Genomic DNA, 21,841 nt, shown 5'->3' on the forward strand with positions numbered 1-21,841 from the left:
ACGGGTAACCACTGCAGCAATCCCTCCAAACCCCAATACACCAGGACCTTATGTATTTTTAAGAACAAAACCTTTTTACCTGATCTATAACTTCAATTTCATGTTCTTTACTCTTCATTTCGACGGCAAACTGTTCTTTTATAATTGTCTCAATCTTCTGCACAGCAACATCTCGAGCTGTACAAGGCCACACAGGGAAAATAAAGAAGGAGGAAGTTTCATATTTCTATTTTTGAGGCTCTATTTGAAAGCATAAACATCACAAATCATCATGGAATGAGAAGTGTAGGGATAGTAAGTTCAGCACACACGAAAAAAGGGAAGGATCATCTTTCTGCAAAAGTAAGTAATTTGTCTTAACAAAAACCACATGTATCTTTAAAAGCTGGCTTATGCAGAGAGCTATTTTTTCCCTTTTTAGGTCTGAGATGACAAATAACAGAAGATGGGAAGAACAGGACCAGTTTGTTTACTTCTGTCTCAGTAAAGCTGTAAACAGTAAAAGGAAAACTCTAAAGTACTATGGCCAAGTGCAGTTACTGCTGCGATTGCGCAGGAGTACACTGGAACGTTACGTACATTTTTCTGCTCTCTTTGGCCCGATTCATATCCAGGAAATTTACACCACATCATGCAGCAATAATAAGGCAAACTAGTACTTTATACGTTCAGCGCTGGCGTGAAGCGCAGCCTGCTCTGGAGCGCCTACAAGCCTTTTATTACCCACAAAGGAAACTACAGTATCGAAAGCTGGTCTACCTCTTACAAAACCCACTTCCAGCACAGCAGTCAAAAAATGTTAGCCTTTCAGTAGTTTATTGACCTCGGTAAAAAGCAAGTAGTTCAATATTTCAAACTGTGCAAATACATTATGGAAATTAGCAGCTAAGAACTAAATTGGCATCTCATTGTGTTTTTCTCGAACACGTATAAACACAGAAAGAACAATTCTTTTTGCTCTACACCTACTGTAGACTTTAATACTTCCCTTCCTTTATATCACCTCGATTATATCAAGGGGGTTCAAACAACATCTTTTTTATCAAGTTCTAAGCAAGAACTTGGAAAAGCAGGAATTGTACTTCTAGAAGAAAGCACGGAAAAGGTCCTCCAGCCTGTGTCAGAAGTACAGCGACCCCACTGCAAAGCAGATCAGAGAAACAGCCCGGGTGCCTCTGAAAAAGGTCTCACATTGTTTCTACGTGGAATAGGAGGCAACAGCAGCAAGACTTTGTTTTGAGCTTCAGAGGAAGCATTTGTTTTACTAAAGGGTACATAGCTGTTTGAAGAGGTTTCTAATATCCCAATAGAAAGAATAAATAAATCAAAAGCAAGTCAAGACTTTGCTGCTATGCTCCAGCTAGCATACATAATCTTACCATCTGATCAGGTACCTGTAACAGGAGTAAGGCAGCTGATGCTTGTATATGCAACAGTGGTACCCTAAATATTTTTACTTATTTCTAGATACATGTGTATATATATGTATATTCTAGGACCAGAAAGAGTTAAAGCCAACGTTAAAAAAGAATTACGGTTGAACCTGTGTGAGTAATGCAAAACTAAATACCAGAGGGATATAATTTTCCTCCAGCCATGAACACCATGCCTAGGAAATTCACATGTAAGGCTACACTTAAAATAAACCTGCACAGGTTAAGGTATGAGACACACAGTTCAGACAGGGACAACTGCATCTCTTCCCAAGATTGATGCTATGCAACACCAGCATTATGATAACTAAAGCACTTTAGGATTTGCGGTTCCATTACAGAGGCTTTTAAGAACACTGTATTTTTATATTTTTCCCAGCTTAGTGTCAACCACAGTCCTTAATTAAGATCGTGCTAGTGAAATTTGCATACTTAAGGAATTCTTGTATTGAAAGTCCAAGATCTTCCACAAGAGCAAGAAAGAAGTCAATTTGGAGGAGAAGACAAAGTTCACTTTGGCAAGGACAGTTTTGCAAGGCCCTGAGACTTTGCCTGCTAATTATTAAGCCCTTCTGAAAAGTTGCTTCAGAAGCAGATCAAAAATCTGTCTGCAGTCCCTGGGACACTCCACCACAGAGGGTGGCAACTTCTGGCAGCCAGGCAGGGCAGGCAGCTGGGAGTGGTGAGGCTCTTCTGCCACGGCCAGCTCCAGCACAGCTTCGCTGTCAGGGCCCCGAACCAACCTGGCAGACAGGACCTGCCCAGCAACACATTCAACTCAGAGTTCGGCCTCCTCAGACCTGTCCAGCTGTATGCCATTGTCCAAAGCATCACCCACAAAGCCATCATCTGTCCCTCTCCAACTGGCAGCGCTGGCATCCTGCTCTGTTCCTGGATCTTCTTCAGATCCCACAGTCAGCTTCGGTTTTCTCACCTCCCTGTTTGTCAGCTCCTCCCATCACGATTCTCTCACTAGCTGTGCTATGCCAAAAATCACTAGCCTACTCCCTGTCCCAGGGGCAAGAAGCTCTATTCTCATTTGCCCAGAGATGACTGCAACCTGTCCCTGGCACCCTGCCAACAGGCTGGTTCCCAAAGCAAGCATATCCAAGCGTGCCAAACACAAACCTACTCATCCAGCTACTCTCTACACTACACCTTCTTTATCCACCTTTCGTTCAGTCAAGTAGCTGCTCCTGCTCCTCCTCCTCCTCCCTTGCATCTTTCAAAGCCCCTTCCTCCTCCCTAGCTGACCCCTTCTATGCTGCTCCCTTTCACTTTATCTGACTCCTCTTGCAAACATCTGTCACCTTCTGAGAGCCACTCTACCTACCGCAGGGTTGTGGACTTCTCTTATTCCTACTGCCGGGTCATGGATTGCTCCCCCTGCCATGCTGTGCTGCGACCCGTATCCCCCAAACTACCAGATAATCTTTCTGGAAACTGCAAAACAGATGCACAGTCAGGAGCACATCTCAGCATGGGTAACTGCTGGGAAGATGCATCGGCAAATAATACTTTAGCAAGCAACGGGAACCAAAGCACATGGCTGGGGCCCTGCAGGGCTGGGGCCCTGGAGGGCTCGTGCTCTAGCTGCTACCACGCACCAAAGCCTGCGTCCTCACACCTTACTTACGGTTCAGCTAGTGGGTCGGAACCGCACCGTGTATGACAATCACACGTTCGTTTGGTAGTTCAGAGGTATCGCTAGCTCCCTTCCTCCGACCCCTCAGCTCCTACCCCGGCCCCTTCCCGCCCCGTCCGCAGGCAGCACGCACACCCCCAGCATTTCTAATTCCCCCCGGGAGACCCCTTCACTTCAGCCAGCTCCTACCTGACTGCTCAGCCGCTTTGTAACGCTTGTTGGGATGCACGACAGTGATCTCCTCGTAGTCGGGGTCCTTCTCCGCGATCACTCTCTTGATCCCAGACATGTTCTCCCCACTGCTCCACTGAGAAGAAAAATAAAAAGCATTACGGTCACCCACCGCGACCCCCCGGGCAGGCTCCCACCCCCGAGCCCGGGCAGGCCTGCGGCCGGGGCGCCGGACACCCCTCCCCCCGTCGCCACAGGTTAACCTGCAAAGCCCGGCACGGGGGCTTCAAGGGGCACCGCCCCGCCGGGGGTCCCCGCTGCCGGGCCGGGGTCTGCCGGGCGGCCCTGGGGGTGCGGAGGGGGGGGCTGGCCTCCCGCCCCTCCCGCGGCGGGCTCGGTCCCGCCCCGCCCCGCGGCCCCTCCGAGGCGGGGGACGACGCTTCGACCCCTTGCGCGCCCCGCCGGGCCGTGGGGCAGCAGCGGGAGCCGTGTGAGGTGAAGCCGAGGACGCGGCGCGCCAGGGGCCCGGGGGGCGGCGGGGCCGGTGTCGGGGCGCCCCCTCAGCGCGCTGGGGGCGGAGCCGGGCCCCCGCGCGGCCGGGCCCACGTGCGCGGCGGCGCCGCTCCCCTCCCCCCGCCGCGCACACAAAGCCGCCGCGGCCGCGCGCTCCTCCCCCCCCGCCCCCGCCCGCCCCGCCGCTCACCCGCGCTCCGCCGCGCGCCGCCCGGCCCCGCCGCCGCCGCCACCGGCCGCCCCCGCCCGCCGCCCCGCCCCGGGGCGCTCAGCGCCGGCCCCCGCCGCCCCGGCCCGCCACCACCGCCAGCAGCGCCGCCGCCGCCATGAGCGCAGGGCCGTGTGCCGGGCTGCCCGTCAGCCGCCGGGGCGGGGCCCGCGCAGGCGGACAGCGGCGAGGGGGCGGGGCCGGCGGCCTCCCCGGGCGGGGGTCCCGCACCTGCTGCCGCGGGCAGGTGCCGGCGCGGCGGGGGCAGCGGCGCGGGGGGGCGCGGGGCCGTGGGGCCTCCCTCAGCGCGGCGGTGGCGGCGGGCGGCCGCCTCCCCTCAGCCCCGCGGTGAGCGACACCGAGAGGCTCCTGTGTGGGTATATTCATATATTGGCCGAGTCCTGACTTACTGGGTGGAACAACCGCATTGTTATTAGTCATAAAATTTGAGAAAGACGTTTCGAGACGGAAGATGTTCAGTGAAAGGCTGACGGTTCGCCAAAAAACCAACGAAGAGGGGAGGCCTGGGCTGAGGGAGGCGTGAGGTGCCAGCAGCCTGCCCGGGGGGACGGCGGCCCTCCGCCCACACAAGGCTGCTGAAGGGAGTTCCTGCCCTGATCTGACTAAAAAGAGGCTTCAGGAAAATCTCATACCGTACTTACTGCTTGCCGTATCTCATAGTCCCTCAAATCTGAGGTAAACCTGCCCAAATCTGCGTAGTTAATACTGCAGTGGGGGTTCGGGTTTGGCTGGGCTGTAGCACCTGCCTGCGGCAGCCCCACGGCCCATGCAGCGAGCTGCTAACCGGCAGAAATTAACGTCCCGCTCAGAGGTGTACTTGCAGCTCATTTATGAGGCCACTAATTTGCAAGTGTATGCTGAATGTTCAAGGCTTATCCCTTGAATTCCTTTATTTATTTATTTAATTATTTTTATTTCAGGACCACTACTACAACAGCTTTCCGACTCCTTACAAAGCAACAAACGTGAACTACAGCAAATCGATGGAGACTCTTCTTGTACTCGCATTTGTATCATGCTCATCAGGAAAAGTATGTATGTAATGTAGTTCAATTTTATTTTCTTCCTCCTGCTTTATGGAAAGAGGAAGAAAAGGCTGCTGTTGAAATATTGCTACCAGTTGACTACATTTAAGACACACCTTAAGGTGGGCTTCCAGTCTGTGGATTCCCTCTCAGGCAACTTCCAGAAAAGTAAATTTCTGCAAGCATTGAACTTGGGTTGTAACTTACTTTTGGCACCACAGCAAGAGCCACTTGGTTGCTGTAAATAAGCCTGGCTGCAGTGTAGAACTGCAGCAGACACTGTTGGCTTGCCAAGTTTTATTTCGTGTTAGAAGGTATTTGAAAACCACTACGTATCCCAATAGTACTGACATACACTCCCTCATTACTGTGGGGGCAGGTTCAAAACTATTGAAACTAGTGCAGCTACTTCAGTCTTCTGCATCTCAAAACTGCAAAAAAACCCCATGAAGGATGTATCAGTATTATCGTGTCCATTTAAGTAGATTATATTGGAATGCAGAATTTCTGGCACTATTTCTACGAAAAGCTTCTTTTATACTTCTGTGTCAGAGACACAGAGTATATCGAGTTATCAGGGCCCCAGTGCCTTGGTCTTTATTTTTTGTATATCCAGAACACCCCATGTCTGAATACATCACCAGGAATAGACTTGTGATATAGATCAACATGGGCTACAGTGCAAAGCTATGGAAGCTGTATTTGACTGCCACAATACCTACAAGAAATGTTTTTGGGAAGGTGGCAGGACTAGTATTACATGAAGGACAAGTTCCAAGTCTGAGATCCAGAATGCATGTTATAGGGAAGAGGAACACAGGAGTACAGATTAGTGTTCCACTAGAAAACATGTTAAAGATGGATTAATCTGTAAAAAAAAAAAAAAAAAGATATTAAACCAAATGCTTTCTTCGTATCAGTTCAGCTGCAGGTGTACCTCTCCATCACGGTCTGAACCCTTACTCTGCCATCTGCAAGTGGAACCTTGAGATAGGCAAGTTCTAATTTTAAAATAAACTTTCTATAGGACTCTTTCCAACCTGTGTTGTTGCCAGTCACCTCCCTAGCATTGTTACCTTTTCCAGATCTCCCATGCTGGTTTTGTCTTCCAAGTCTGCTCATCACAACACCCAGGACTAACCAGTATTTCACATCCCACCCCCTGGCTGTATCATTTTTCTCTTTTAAGTTTACTCTTCTGCATGGCCTCCAGCTTGCCTTTATTCACATCAATAGTAAGTTCCATGAGGAGGACAGAAAGATGAACAGGGAAAACACCTAGACTGGGAGAGAGAAGGATGGACTGACTGACAGATATGGAGACTGCAAAGCGGCAGAATCGAAGTGAAATGAACCAGAAAAAACAGGAAGGAGTTTCCTCCTTGCACCACCAAGCCCCACCCTGGAACTTCTCATAACCTAAATAAAACACAGCGAACTATTGAAAAGGCAACTGTTTATTAGGTACACTGAACTTTAAAAAACTTTTGTAGAATTATGCAAGAAATAGATTTAAATATAACAGGTGTTATTGCAATTGTGCTACATTACAAAATCACTTTTCTACTGTCAGCACAATCCGAAGATCTTAATGTTATATGCGAGATAATGTAACATTGAGTCTGGCACACTGTAAGTGGTCTGCACTTTATTTGTTCAAATGTCATTTGTGCTGCACCAGGTTTTTCTTGAAGACAAGATGAGCTCTTCACGCAACTATGCCTTTTATGTTTCTGTAAATAAAGGAACTGGCAAGGAATAACATGAACTGCTGTTTTCCTCAGCAAAAAAGGAAAATCAAAACATGATTTCAAGTGAAGATAAAATATCATAGGAGTAACAGTTCAGGAGGTAAACTCTCTTTCCACGGCCAAATAGCTCCTACAATCCGACTCCAAATTGCTACAGGTGCTCCAAAAGGAGAATGACTCATAGGTCCAGCATTTACACAGATGAAGTTAGTAATAGTACATTACATTCAAGTCTCTTGATTTGCTTATTGCCATGCTGCACCATATCACTGCTTCATATTATGTATATTGAACAAGAGGTTCATGACTGACAAGTCAGAGCATTCAGAAATATTGCAGAAGCTATTGACTAAAACACAAGACTGTACATGTTATGGACAAGAAGTCAAAGACTGAACTCAAATCCTTCGTCACCAAGGAGTGCTAGAAACAAAACATAGGAGAAAACCAAGTACCAATTTCCCTAGATTAAATCTGCCATAGCACTGCAATAATGGAAGCATTCTAGGCATATTCTAAACAAGAGGTTTAACTATTCTAGTTAATGAATGGCAAGATTTGTTTCTCTTAGAAGCGCATCAACAGTCTAGACAGCAAGACCGATCCTAATAAAGATAAACTGGGAGAAGTAATCCAAGCTCTTTTTCACAATAGATAAAAATATAGGTAAATTCAAGGCACAGGTATTTTCAGAATTAACACACATTATTTTCTTTGGAACTAATACTACAAAGTAAGCCATAATTACATGCTGTACACAGGGGCTCTTATGTGCATTACTTATAACAGCACTACCAGAAAATGATCACAAAATTACTCACACGCACAGATGTGCGCACAATAAACATGAGCATAGACTGGAGCACTACATTAGGAAAAAAAAAGAGAAATGTTCCTGTAAATAAGAGTTCTTAGTAATGTTATCAGGATGATACACTTTGAGTAACATGAACTTATGTGTAACATAGTTATGGAAGAATGCTGACGCAAGGCCAGCATGCAGAGAACCTGTGATTCACACATCTGGTTTGGGGTTGGCAGGAGGCTGCTTACTGTTTTGTGGCAATGCGCATAGCACTGACACAATCATCATAAACTGACAGTCAGATCCATTTCTATTAATGCCACCTGAAATAATTCAACACTGAGAAAACTTGCGTGCTGGATGTATTTAAAAAGAAATTACTGCTTGGCCCCCAACCAGACAGCAAATGTCTGCTTAAAAATCTCATCTAATCTTGTAGACTCCTTTTCTATGTTGCTCAGTTGTTTTTTTTTTTAACCAGGCACAACAAACCATTTCATTTGTGCTTTCTTGTGTGCACAAGTCTACATTCAGATGAAAATACTCATTTTGCCTCACAGTGATCAAGTCTTGTGAGTTTCTTAATGCTCTTGAATTGGCTTTTGCCATCTTCAATGGTAGAAAAAGCCCCACATATGCTTGCCCGGATGGGCAATTCCGAAATACAAATCTTTGGCTTTCCTGAACGCTGCCACTAGAAGACTGTGACCATATAGGCATCTTTATCACTCAGCTCAGTTCACCAAGTTGACAAATGCGAAGTATTTTTACCAGCTGAGTTTCAGCACCTGGAATTGGAAACTTACGAGCATCCACAACATCTTGGTTTAGGCGAGCCCAGCCAAACACACAAACCCGAAAGGCAGTGTGTTTCCTCCTGGTATCTCTCACCTTGCACCAATGAGTTTCTCTCATCTCTCTCTTTGGAGCTGGACTAAGTTCACAGCTCTGCCTAGCTGCCAGGGGTGACTGTTCCAGCACACCACCGTGCCTTCGGCTGAAGGGGAACATGAAATCACAGGGAGTGGGACTGCTTCTTGTTTTGTCCTTGCAGTTCAAATAAAACAAAAGCATGATAAATTGAGTAACTATCTAAGATAATGTGGTAAACTCAACTATTTTGAGGAAGAAGCTGGAGCAGTCAGCAGTGTCCTTACTCTGAAGCACAAGCGACCAAAGCTTCCTCTGAACTGCTGTCAAGGTGAGCACCTCCTCTCCCTACATCGTCAGCCTCTCTCAAAAATGTGCAGTATTAAAAATACCATTTAAAAAGCTTGACTAAATTATGATAAGGGTTCATATCAACATAATCTGCATTAAAGACACCTGTGCTTCAGAGAATAGGAACAAAAGCAATCTTTGATGAGAACTGCATTGGTGCCAATTAAAGTAAGAAAGTAACTACAATTCTGGACCCTTAGTGCCAAAAGCGGAAAGCACAGTGCCCAATCCTCAAAATGCATACCAGGCACATAGTATAACATGAATCATCTGATGGTAAAAATGGAAGAGATTCCACAAAATATGCCTACTTAAGCATTACCAAGAAGGGAGCCTACAGGCAAAACTATGATTACCAGGCAAAGTTACATGCTCGATGGCTGCAAAATGAGGGAATGCGTGGTATGTCTAAAAGCGGAAGGCTATGAGCTCTGCTGTAATGCAGGACTGATGTTACCTATTCAGAACCTTCTCGAAGTCAGGCTGCAAAAAGCATTGACTTTCTTTTCAATTAACATCATGTTGCTAAGAACAGAAGGATGTAATTCATGAAGTGGACATCAAAATTGAGAGGAAAACATTTACCCTTATTTAAGACTGAAATACTTGATTTCTCTAATTATCTGTTTAGTGGGGTGAAACATTAGACAACTCTTACAATTTTTTTTTTTAGGTGTGACTTGAGATACTTGAGCCCTCTTGCCATGTATGGTTAGACTGAAGTTACATCTTTGTGCAGAGGTACCAAACCTATTATGTTTTTTTCCATCATAAACATTTATAATGGAAATCTTTTGATTATACTAGATGACATAAACAGTTTTCTCTCCTGAGACAAAAAGACCCCAACTTGCTGCTCAAGCCCATAAACTAGAAGCAGCCAGATTGCACATAAACTACAAGCGTAATAGTGAGAGTTTAAATCTTTGAACTCATCTATACCTAAGTGAAATGCATCGGAGAACAGGTGGCTCAGCAGTGCTACTTCCAAATTAATGCATCCTTCTAGAAAAACGGTAAGTTTTCGTTAAGCCAAAGTTGAATTGTTCTTTTCTAGTACATCTAAAAATAATTTTCTAACAGAGCAGGCCATAAGTGCAAATTATTTACAGTTAACGAACAAAAAAATTTTCACTGCTTGTTTTAGGGAAATCATTGCATGAATAACTGCCATTTTAGCAATGCTCCACACATGTAACTGTTCAGCATTGAATATAGGTTCTCAAGAACTGTAAGCAGAAGTTTTCTTCTACATCTACATTTCTGCATTTGCTGGTTCATTAAACACTGTCATTTTCAAAATAATAGGTAACAGTATATACATTGTTAAGAAAAGACAACTAACTATAAAGTGAATTTTCAAAACCACAGAAAGCAGTATCTTGTTATTTACAGAGTAGTGCAGTATTATGAACAGGTTAGAAGATATCTATACATAAACAACATTGTTCTACAGAATAAAGAATGTTTAAAACCAGTTTAGCATGACAATCAACATTAGAAGTCTCAATACAAGCAAGAAGGAAATCAAAGGAAAGGAGAACGTTTTTCAAATTGCACCTCTAATTAAGTGCTCCTATCATTTTTTACATTTTCATTTACAATGATGGCACTAGTTACATACAGTGTTAGTATACAGTATCAGTTACTGGGCAATTACCATTGCTATCAATGGACCTTATTCACAGGTACTGAAATTACCTTTTTAAAGTAACACTTGGTGAGCAGAAACACAAGGAACTTAGAAAAGGATTAATTTATCTGACTCATTTGTCTTACGTTACCAAGGGACTTCATCTTTTTTAGGGCAATGTGAATGTACATGCTCAGGGACCAACTTCCTAATTACATCACCGATACACAGAAATTTGTATTTTATCAGTATTTTTAACATATACAAAGCAGTGTTTGGTATTCAGTCAGAACCTGAAATTTGTGTCCTTTCCTGAGGTTACAAGTTAATGCATCACAAAGTGCAGCTCCCAGTGCTCTTTAAAAGTCATGACCATATCTTATGGAAAATGCTGACTCCCAGTTTGGCATGGCTTCACTGAGGGTCAGAATTTCCATCTCATAAAGAAATACTCTGGGAAAACAGATGAAGAAAGTCCAGCGGAACAATGTTCCAGAGATGGTGCTTGTTTTCACCCTCCTGAGCAAGCACGGAGACCAGAAGCCTGAGGCCAGGGCTGTCTCTGCAGGGGCCTTATGTTTTGGGTTTTTTTTTCCCCTGCCCTGGCACTGACCAACTTCCTTACTGGCTGCTGTCCTCAGAATTCCTTTGAAGGGCAGCTCCTGAGGTTTTTGGCGATTAACAGGAAATTGGTACACAGACAATCCTATTCATTCTCCAACTCTCAAGTGCTACTTCAGTTTTTACGAACTTGTGCCTCAACTATGCAACTGTGTACTGGAAATAAAGAGTTCTAGTACAGAAATCTAGGAAGGACTTAAAAAAAATACATTTACTTAAAAAAGGGGGAAAAAAAAAAAAGATGAGGGGACAGGACAATAAAATACAGGCCCCTTCTAGGCTTCAAAACTATCCAGAACATGTTATGTGGGAGTTACCTCATATGGCTACATGGATAGGTCCACAGGTTTTTTTTCTGGTGATAGGAAGGAACTTTCCAGAACTACTTTATCTGTGGCCAAGCAGCTTATACAGTAGTTTAACTGTGCTAAAGTAAGTGATTGTCTGAAGAAAAGCCAAGAAATACTTGGCAGGTACCCTGCCATCTCTGCAGACAAGATATCTGAAAGACCAATTTATAAGCTGTAAGCTGCAACCCAAGTCCCCACCTCTATCATCAGGTAATTTATCATGGGATTCAGAAAAGCAGAAGAATCCAGAATTCATCATCCCTTATTTCTTGAAGAGTTTAGAGATACTTTGCAGTGAGCAAAGAGTGAACCCAGTAATTTTCAGACTTCAGCCATACTATTGAAAAAGTTAAAAACTAGGATTCAAAATTTGCTTCACACCCTGATGGGTCTATGCAGTGTGATGTAAATTAAATAAATACTAAGCTTTGCAGTCCACTCAAATGCATTAATCTGCCTTCTTCCCATGCGGTCTGCAGGGCAGCTGAGATCCAGCTTTAAAGAAGTGAGATAGTATGAGTGCGTACACATGGCACTTGGGGACATGGTTTAGTGGTGGAGTGTGAGCAGTGTGAGGTTTACCGTTGCACTCTACGATCTTAAAGGTCTTTCCCAACCCAATGATTCTATGATTCTACGCCTACAGCCCAGTGGTCACTCGTTTTCCATGTCATGGAGCCTTGTACTTCTGATGAACATTGAGCAACACTATGAATAAGGTCCATAGTGTTAAGGCACAAAATCGTCACTGCAGCGTGTCGCAGTGGCTCACTCAACAACCAGTTTCTCCTTCAGAAAAAAAGCATTCCTCAGATTCTAGTATTTGTCCTATGCAGTTTGGGTTTTTTGGTTGGTTTTTGTTTGTTTGGGTGGCTTTGTTTTTGTTTTTTAATTCCAAACCATGCATAATCCAACATAAAATCTACTTGGTTAAGCCAAGCAATCTGCTTGTAAGAATGCTGTGCATATGAATTATGTAAGTTTTTTTTAATTGTAGTTTATTATCCTAGATGATTCTCTGGAATTTACTTGCCTATGTATTTTTCCAATTAGCAGAACCTGAAACACCTTGCAGATACCACTTCTTAGGACACAGGCACAAATGCCTGTGAAGGCACTTTCTCCAAAAAGCTTCCAAGAATTTAATTACTAATCACATATAGGAAAAACTTGGTGAACACCAGTACAATGTACTACTACTGCTCTTGTATCAGAGCCCACAGCAGATACAACTGAACTCCGGTTACTGGATAGATTTGTAGACTTGTTTTGTAAGTTAAATTAACCCTTTTTCTAAAGGCACAGGATATAATTTTCGTATGACACTTAGGCAGGGAAAGGGCATTTTCCCATTTCAGGAATCTTTAAAAAGCCTGTCTTGCAGCAGACCACTGGATTCATTCATGCCATCATCTTCTTTTTTCAAGAAAATTACAGTTTAAAGCCTTTTTCATTAAATCTATGAATCGTCACACAGCCATGATATGATACTGGCCTGGGCATGGCTGCTACTCCTGTGATAATGCCCGTTGCAGGGTCATAACAAAGAATAGTGTCTGTGGCTTCACCATTTTCTCGTCTTCCACCAAGGATATAGATTTTTCCGTTACACACAGACATGCCACAATTCTCCTGTTTCAAAATACACAAAGGAATACATGATTAATGAAAAAACAAGACCTCAAATCCTGCTTGTCTACCCCAGTGCAGGAGGACAGCATTGTGACTACCGTTTGTTAACAGACTGGCCTATACTCTCCTGAAAGGGCCAATGCAGAAAGTGCAATAGCTGGGGAAAGCAGCAGCACAATCCTACGGAAAAATCCTACAGAAAGAACTACTTCAGGTCTAAGCCTTCACTACACAGCTCAGACAAGGCATACAATGGCATACAACAGAATACAGCCGAACACTGTACTTACCATTTAAACATCTGAGATAAGGAAAGGAGGAGAGAACAAAGGTTTTCAGAAGAGGGACCACAGTAGGTACTATTAGTGCAAAAAAATGTGAACAAGGAGAAGCACCTTAGAGGAGTAATAGATTAGGAAGAGGGATTTAAACAGGGGAGAGGAAAAAAGCCATGTCTAAGAAAAGAATGCATCAGAAAAAGAATCCTATGTCTTACTTGAAACAAAAAGAGATAGCATTTTATTTCTTCCTTAAAAGCGGGCATGAAAAAAAAATCAGTTAAATAGAGAACACAGATCAAAACAAAGGAATAGAGAGAAGGCCAGGAAAAAGAACAAATTTATGTTAAGGTAGATAAGGTAGAGTATGTGACTGGTGCTTTAAAACATAAGGGAAAATTAAGTGATATACATGCACTTTACTACTGAGGGGATACATTTTTGAATTCTGCTCAGTGTTCCATACACGGAAGTGATACAGCTCGTGCTGCTGAAGTCGACACTTTCTGTGACAAATTAGTTTTTTTCACACTGTAAAAACCTCCTTCAATATTTTTTGTCACATTGAAAGGCTTTAATCAATTATAAAGGAAGTTACTATCTTCAGTCTAAATTAAAACATGTAGTGTAACTTGACAGAGATCAATTCCAACACAATTAAAACATCATCCATTATACTGTTACATTGTTCTCCAACAGTAACTGCTCTCAAAAAAAAGTCTGGACTGGCTAACTGACACCCAACTGAAAAGCCACTGGGTTAGAAACTTCCTCTTCTGTGAGGTTTTGAACTATACAGATGAAGTAGTAAAGCAAATATGGAATCAGAGGTGCAGTTTTAACAGGATACTCATTTCATGCCAAGATATTAATGAAAAAAACTCAAAACCTTTCAGATGTCTAGAGGCTTTTTAGTGTTAATTACCTGTCTGCTGAATGTATTCTGTACATGCATCCAGTAGTCCTCAACTGGATCATAGCAGTATATTGCTTTGGTAAGCCCACCAGCAACGTAGATCAGGTTGTTTAAAGACACTGCTGTAATACATCTTTTTGCGATAGGGATAGTTGCACGGAGCAACCAAGAATTAGTATCAGGATCGTAAGACTGAACCTGGAAACAAATACATGCATTTCAGTTTAAAAACCTCACTGAAATAATAAACTGGCACACCCACCCAGGTTATACATGAAGAGCCCAAGCAGCAATACCTGGTTGGCAATACCTCACCAAGAAAACAGAAGTCAATATAAACACTGGTCCATGTATCAGTAACATCTACATATGCACTATATTCAACATGATTTTCCTAACACGCAGGTTTAAGAATTCACAGAACTTATGAACAAACTCCCTGGTAACTGTGTACTACTGAGTTAACATTCTCTACTCTGTATTTTTTGTATTATAATAATTCCATATTCCATTCAGCAAAACAATTAAAACAGATCTCTGTACGACCTGGTTTTAAACTAGCAGTACTGTTTACCATGGATAGAAGACGCAATCAAATACAATTAACTGACCTTGTCAGAACATGTGTTGTCATCAGGACCACCCCCAATCACAAACAGTTTGCCAACACAGCTGGTGACTGCAGGAGAACTCACAGCTTCTTTAAGGGGAGCCACCTCTGTCCATCGATTAGAAAACGAATCATAACACTCTACGCTGCTGAGGCGGTTTTGCCCATCATATCCTCCAACAACATATACCTATGCAAAGTGGTGAAAACTATCATCATTTTGTTTCTAGAATGGTTATTACATTTAAATATGAAATTAAATTAAAGCTGCAATAATTCTAATTGGCTAGGTTTGTGAAGGGATACTTTCCTCAAATGTGTAATTTATATACAGGAGGAGAAGCATATGGTCTACAAATAATAGGTAGAGACTCCCTGGAGAGTTCCATTCAGTCACATGTGGAATGACACTGCAAACACACTTCCAAAGCATAGTATTATTAATAGTGAGCTAGAAACTTCCTATTTGAATGGCATTTGTTAAAAAAGGCACTTCTCTGCATTTCTCTTTTTCTACAGATTACATTCAGCAACAGCAGCAGCAAAAGTCCATATGAATTTACCTTTGCTTTTCTGTGTTTTGCTTTTTTCCTACTTGCTTACAGAAATTTTTCTTCCTCACAGTTTGTAAGCTTTGCTTTACTTTCCTGTTGCTTCTCTTGTATTTAAGCAGCAGAGCTCATTATTATTTTATCTACCTTCCCTCTGTTTGCTCCAGCTGCAAGCCTCACCTCTTAAGAAGTCCATTAATGGAATCCCCACAAGCACTTGATCCCAACTACTACTTTTATGTTAAGGCATATAAACAAAACTTCCCATTTCCCCACAGCATACATTTTATATTAAATCTAACCAGATGTAAGTATAAAAACAAAAGAGCACAGAGCTGTCACTCAGAGCAGTACCAATTTCTGTTAATAACTGCATAAACTTACTCTGACAGCACCTTTGAAGTACAGGCAAATTCAGATGCTTCTTTGCTTCCCAAAAAGTTGCTTCTTGGAGATAAGAAAAAACAGCACCCCCCTCCCCTTCCCCAGACCTGAGGGGTAACATGATTTCATGTCCACAGGTAGCAGCTGACTGATAACAGATTAATTGTTTAGAACATTCTTTTATTTGAAACTATGTATTTTTAAAGTTATTTGATAGGAAATACAAAGTAATACTAAACATGCATGTATGACTTCTCCACACTTTTCTTACATATAGCAAACATCTCCACTATTAAAAAGATTACAAATATACTTCTCTTACTTTACCAAGAAGAACAGCCATTTTATGACGCCATCTGCCTTTATTTAAGGAGGCAACTCTGATCCAAATGTTAAGTTGTGAGTTATAAATCCAAACATCCCGACTATTGATTCTTCCACCTTTAAAAACAAAAATATTCCAATCTGAATAAATTTCTTACTGAACGAGAAACATTAAGTATTAACAGGCCCCCCTACAGTGGGCAATGACAACTTTGTATCTTCTTTAGGTGAAATACAGATCTATCTACATTTATACATTAGACTGAGAAAAGTCTGTTTCAATGGATTTCAAACATGAAAACATACAGTAAGTTTATGTGTGTCTTTCCCAGTAACGCTGCTGAGATCGCACTAGATTATTTCTTGAGATTGGAATGCATTTTAATGGCTTTTGGTCATGCTCTTCAGATTTCCTTTAGTGTCCCTACCTGGATGAGACTCTAAATCTTAACCATTTATGTGTCTCATGGCACATCCCTACCCCTAGCTGTTCCTCTGTTTGGTTCATGCATACATCTCCTTCATTTTACATTCTGTTCAAATGACCCAGGTACTACCCACCTGCAGAGACAACTTCTTTGGTTAAGCTAACACAGGGGGCCTGGTGTCTAAACCATCAGCTGTACCCTGTAATTTACCCTTGCTAAAAGAATTGTGAATGAAAGGTGTTAGAAACCCTACAGCTATTGCTTATTTCACTGTAAATGACTGGCATAAATGAATCCCCAACTTGGGTGCTAAAAGGAATTTGTTCCCATTTTACATTCTCATGATGAGAAGCAGCTTTAACTGTTTTTCTTTAGAGTCTAGGCACAGATAGAATGATAGGACAGAAGCGTGTCACCAGCAACGTGTCAGCACCGCAGTGCTCCTAGGCAACTCGTCTTTTTAAACAGCACACAGCACGTTTTGGAGCAGAGAAAGTGCTGCTGGGAAAAGACTGCTTGGGATTTTTTGCTTGTAATTTTTCCAACTGTTGCTGCAAACAGGCCACAACTATACTTTAAAGTGGCATACTTTATGAGCATGAGCTAGACTCTTAAAATACAACCAATATTTGTTGCAGATTGATACCCCCAAAAAAAGATGATTAATACCAAACAAAAATCCCAGAAAACACTTTTCTCTAAGATTAGTTTGGGGCTGGTGTTCACCATTTACATCAGAAAGTGAAAATGACTTTCAGTTGAGGTTCTGGAAGTTCACAGTATAAAGATCTGCCACACTATGCTGAAAAAAAGAAAAAAGCAACAAACAAAAGCCAGAAACATCCCACCACCAAACCCCACAAAAACAAAGAAAAGGAAGAAGTCTTAATTTTTTTTTAGGATTATTCACCTGAAACAAGAATATCATTCCGTAGAGCACACACTGCATACTCAGACTTGGTAAACTCCGGAAGTTTGGCCAGTGACTTCCACTCTCCTGTTACAGGATCATAGCACTCAGTGTATGGCAAATTAAACCCTCCAACTCGTTCACAGCCTCCAACAACAACTATCACCTCAGAATAACCAGTTGATCTAAAGAAGTGAACACAGAAAACTAAGATGTAGAAGATATTTATCAGTACATGGAGGCCAAACAACACTGTTTTCAAAACTGTGTAAAAATCAGAAAATTTAGTATGTAGCATTAACTTATAGAGCAAAGAAAAAAAATAGAAAGGAAGAAAGTAATTTAGCAAATTTTCACTGTTTCCAGCTGCCTCATTACACTGCAGGTTTCACACCAACAGGCGTCCCATGTAAATGAAATTTCACTGCATAACGTTCTATGTAAAAATCAAATAATTAAAGAAAAAATACAGAAAGCTTTTACACTATAATACTTTGACTACGTAATGTAGAGATATCAGAAATACAGTTCAAGCAAGGCCTGAGACAACGAGATGAGCAGTTTGCTTCACAGTGAAACCAGTCCCTGTGTCCCCCACCAAATTTCACAAAATTCACAGTACTTTACAGTGCTTAAATATTCAAAAAGTTTGGAATGTTTTAGGTTATTTCCAGCAAAAAAAAGCTGAGGGCATATAGTCACCAAAATAGGGGAAAAGAAAGAGACCCTAGAGCCAATGCATCGTTAAAAAAAGAGAAAGACAAGTGTAGCAATAGAAGAAATGATGAAAGAAAAATTCAGGCCTAAAACAAAAACTAAAACTCAATGTGAAAAAAATTATGCATTAGACAGTCTGCAATGTTCACAAATAAGGCTTTGAATTCTATTCCACACACACATTCTCCTTCTAACCTGATGCTTCTGCATTATACATATCCTGCGTTCACAGCAGTAACTCGTTGTATGTTCATCCACATTTGAATGTGGAGAATCAACCAACCACCTTTGATGTGCAAATCAAACTATGACCAACTTCTATTCCTCCTCTCAAATTTATAGTTTGTTGTAATCATTTGTCAAAATCCTTTCCTTTCAGGGCATTTTTAAGGTAAAGGTTTTTGCACTGATACAGTTATTTCAAAGACTACTGTCTATTAAATTAAAGAGAATGCAAGACTGGTTTTATTTTTGGTAAGGCTTTTTGTTGTGTTGTGTTCTAACTTTGATCCTGACATGCATAGACATCTCATTCATGCCACTGCTGAGCACTGCAGTACTCTCTCTAAAAAATATGACTTACAACTGGATTTGACCTAAGTTTCATGATCTGTCCCCAGACTTCGTAATGTGAATTCATGCACGTTAACTTACAAATCCTGATGACATCTTCCCTGTTTTGAAACATCAGGAGTAAAACTAGTTAGCCCCTCTATCTCCTTGTCATCACACACCATAATTTAAATATACCATATATATTTCTATTTAGCATATTTTAAATAGGCAAAGGCAATACTAAATTATAATGTGCTATAAAAATATGTAAATGAAGAGATGTATACAAGGGGAAAACCTTGCACACCTGAACTAGCCAGAAGAAACACTCTCTTCAGCTGCTCAGCTTTGAAGTCACTCTCGTTCCTGGTTTCTATGTATTTACTGTTACTGTTTTTTGCTTTTTGAGGAAGAACTCTCAAAGGATAAGAGGGGGGAAGCTCCTACGCCAGCAAAGCATTACTGAGGCACAGAATTTCCTTAAAAGCAAGACACTCATCTCAATTTGCCTTAGAAGCTAGCCCAAACACATCAGCTTAACTGTATGTATGAAAGAGGCTGGTCTGTTGATTACTTTCTAGATTAGAATTAAGGCGTCCACTTACTGAAAAGCTTACTGAACCAGATTATCAATTTTTATTTTAAAACTAAACGAACCAAAAAGCTCTGATTGGAGAGAGCTCTTTATGAATTCCTATGATGGAAGTTCTGCCCTTTAAAGAAAATATTTAATACAGTATTTCAAATCCACAGACTACAAAAAAAATTCCCAACATTTTAGTACCTAGATAACCATATCCCTTCTTCAGTTCAGAAGCATTTTCTCCAGTACATTTTCTGGAAGGAATCTTGCACTTTATAGCTTTTAATGTTAGTTCCAGAAGATTTTTTTGCAAATTACAGAGGCCACATCAGTTTAAAAAAACAAAAATTGAAAATGTGGGAGTGCACAAAAAGAGCATACAGGCAAAGGCTAATTACAGAAAAGAACTAAGGATTCTCCATGGAGATTAGAAAAAGCTATGATCTCAATGAGTGGTACAGAAAGTCCTCCTTGTAACCCTTAGCAGAAACGGTGTGAGCAAAGTAACAGGTGTGCTAGAGCAGGCACTAGAGATGTTCCAGGAGACACCCTGCCATCAGGAAGAGATGTAATACATAGAAAAGGGGAATGGCAGATATCCTATAATCCCAGGCATTCCCAAGAACAGGTCCCAAGGGGTCCCGAGTTACACGCAGACTTCCAGACGAGGCAAGAACACCAACCAGCACAGCGTCAGCTGGACAGAAGAACTTGCAGTAATTCAAGCAGATTACATTCAAGAACATTTTAAGTTTGGGAGACAAATTACAGGAGTTCTGGTAAATCTCTACTTTTTTTGCACACACACACCCACCCCGGTTAATTCACTTATTAGTAGTAATGTGACAACAGAAATGCAAAGTGAAATAAAAACTCTTCTCCTTGGGGGTGGGGAAAATAAGGGACTACCATTAAAGCTTTCCAAAGGCAACCAAAAAAGGAGGTGTTAAAATGTATAAAAATAGTAACTTTCATTAATTGAAGACAGCACTCGTGTATCATTGCCAGACAGCTTAACAGAAGCTCTGCGATTGAATTCACAGGTACATGGAAATCTGAAGATAATTCAAAGGATACAGCAGAAAGAGCCTGTTTTGGTTTGTATACAGCGATGTGTTACTGCTCACTGCTTAATCTCTGCTTAGAGATCTGCTGTGCAACACAACAGCAGGGGACAAGAGAGAATTAAAAGGAGCAGGAGAGACAGCCTCAAGATGTCACTATGTTGTTGCAAGTACATAACTGAAAAGCTCTTACAAAAAGACCTTTTGCATTTGTCAACCATGCCTAGTGGCAAAAAAAAGCAAGCAGGCAACCCTTACACCACATTTTAAACTTTTATTTACTTCAGGGAACTGTTCACTGGCTTCAGAAAGAAAAGGAAAAAAAAAATCAACTGCGAATTGCAATCCACACTTTTTTTAAAAAAAGAACACTTCAACCGTAGGTGCACACATAACCATACAAGCAATGACAATTAATTTCCAGAAGTTTCAATAAAAACAATGGCATAGGAATTTCCGATCCTGCAGCCTGTCTCCTTTTAGAAACAGTTTATATAAAGAAAGAATCTGGAGGAAGGCAAGAAAGAAGGAAGAGAGCTCCTCCAGTGTCCTCCCCAAACCCCCCAGAAATGCCCAGAAAATGTGTGATGAAAACATGGGGGAAAGGGTGCCTGGTAACTATTTTAAAACACGATCTCTTTTTGCTATAGGCAACAGAAACAAATGACAAAGAACTATTCCATGAATGTAATGTAGAAAAGGGGGGGAAAATATTCCTGCTGGGAGGCCAGCCAGTTTTTCTCTTTGTAAATTATTTCTCTTGTTCCCGCCTACTCGAATTCATAGTGCAGTTTAATAAGCTCAGCAGTAAACCCAACAAAACCCACAACATACCAAACCAACACTGCCCTCACCCCCCAGCTTCAGAAATCACCTGCGTTAAGCAAGGCACTTTGTTCACAAACTGCAATGCTACACTGAGGCTGTTCAGTTTCTCAAGCATGTACACACCACGCACCCGCACAAAACTGTTAAGTCTGAGTGTATTTGCTCTCTTTATCAAATTGAGTAATAAACGTAGAACAAGCACCACAAGATTCAGCCCCTCTCCGATGGCTCATGAAACAAACTGGCAGCGTACAGCTTAGAAAAACTGGCAGCCGGGCTGCAAAGAGTTTAAGAATTTCTTCTCTCCTGGCAGGACTGAAGACTGGAAAGCCACTAATGGGACAAACGCTTGCCAAATGTTTATTTCCCCCACTATAAGCAACCCTTTAACACATGCCAAAAAAAAAAAAGGTTCCCTGCACAGTCACTGAGCAGCAACCACATACAACTAAAAGTAAACAGAGGAATAATTCCTAACACTATCTCTTGTCCAGACCAGATCATTGCATTGCCTTAATCTAACACATGATTTTACAACTGCAGCTTAAAATCAACTGGAGTTCACAATAAACTATCATGTCAACTATCATGTGGAGGTAAGGCTGGGAAAATGTATTTCAGGGAAAAAGAATAATCATAACCACCATTGCTCATAAATGCCACT

The 21,841-nt window shown here is 41.9% G+C and overlaps 2 protein-coding genes and 1 long non-coding RNA gene across 16 annotated transcripts in view; 1 reads left to right on the forward strand and 2 right to left on the reverse strand.

Moving 5' to 3' along the window:
* The window catches only part of YEATS2 (YEATS domain containing 2), a 50,072-nt gene extending 45,977 nt beyond the window's left edge, over window positions 1-4,095 (reverse strand). For 7 of the 9 annotated variants that reach the window (XR_013931719.1, XR_013931720.1, XM_080409708.1 and 4 more), the window contains exons 1-2: window positions 3,268-3,385; window positions 80-177 (exon numbers count right to left, since the gene is read on the reverse strand). Coding sequence is in view for 7 of the 9 variants with exons in the window: in XM_080409708.1 (XP_080265834.1) it covers window positions 80-177; window positions 3,268-3,367 (198 nt within the window). In the remaining 2 variants the exon portion in view is untranslated. Of the gene's footprint in view, window positions 1-79; window positions 178-3,267; window positions 3,386-3,512; window positions 3,914-3,952 lie in introns of those variants that run through there. The other 2 variants (XM_080409706.1, XM_080409707.1) reach the window with 2 other exon arrangements.
* LOC308072671 lies at window positions 4,095-9,568 on the forward strand. 2 transcript variants are annotated; one of them, XR_013931730.1, is made up of 3 exons: window positions 4,095-4,666; window positions 4,912-5,022; window positions 5,937-9,568. It is a non-coding gene; the product is annotated as an uncharacterized lncRNA (long non-coding RNA). The 2 variants fall into 2 exon arrangements; XR_013931729.1 differs by having other exon boundaries at window positions 4,095-5,022.
* The window catches only part of KLHL24 (kelch like family member 24), a 34,565-nt gene continuing 19,179 nt past the window's right edge, over window positions 6,456-21,841 (reverse strand). For all 5 annotated transcript variants that reach the window (XM_080409797.1, XM_080409794.1, XM_080409796.1 and 2 more), the window contains 5 exons: window positions 17,431-17,615; window positions 16,091-16,209; window positions 14,835-15,023; window positions 14,233-14,421; window positions 6,456-13,029 (listed from right to left, as the gene is read on the reverse strand). In XM_080409797.1, the coding sequence (XP_080265923.1) occupies window positions 12,829-13,029; window positions 14,233-14,421; window positions 14,835-15,023; window positions 16,091-16,209; window positions 17,431-17,615 (883 nt within the window). In that variant the 3' untranslated portion in view covers window positions 6,456-12,828. The remainder of the gene's footprint in view (window positions 13,030-14,232; window positions 14,422-14,834; window positions 15,024-16,090; window positions 16,210-17,430; window positions 17,616-21,841) is intronic.

Source organism: Falco punctatus, assembly GCF_963210335.1.
Source record: "Falco punctatus genome assembly, chromosome: 13".
NCBI lineage: Eukaryota > Metazoa > Chordata > Aves > Falconiformes > Falconidae > Falco > Falco punctatus.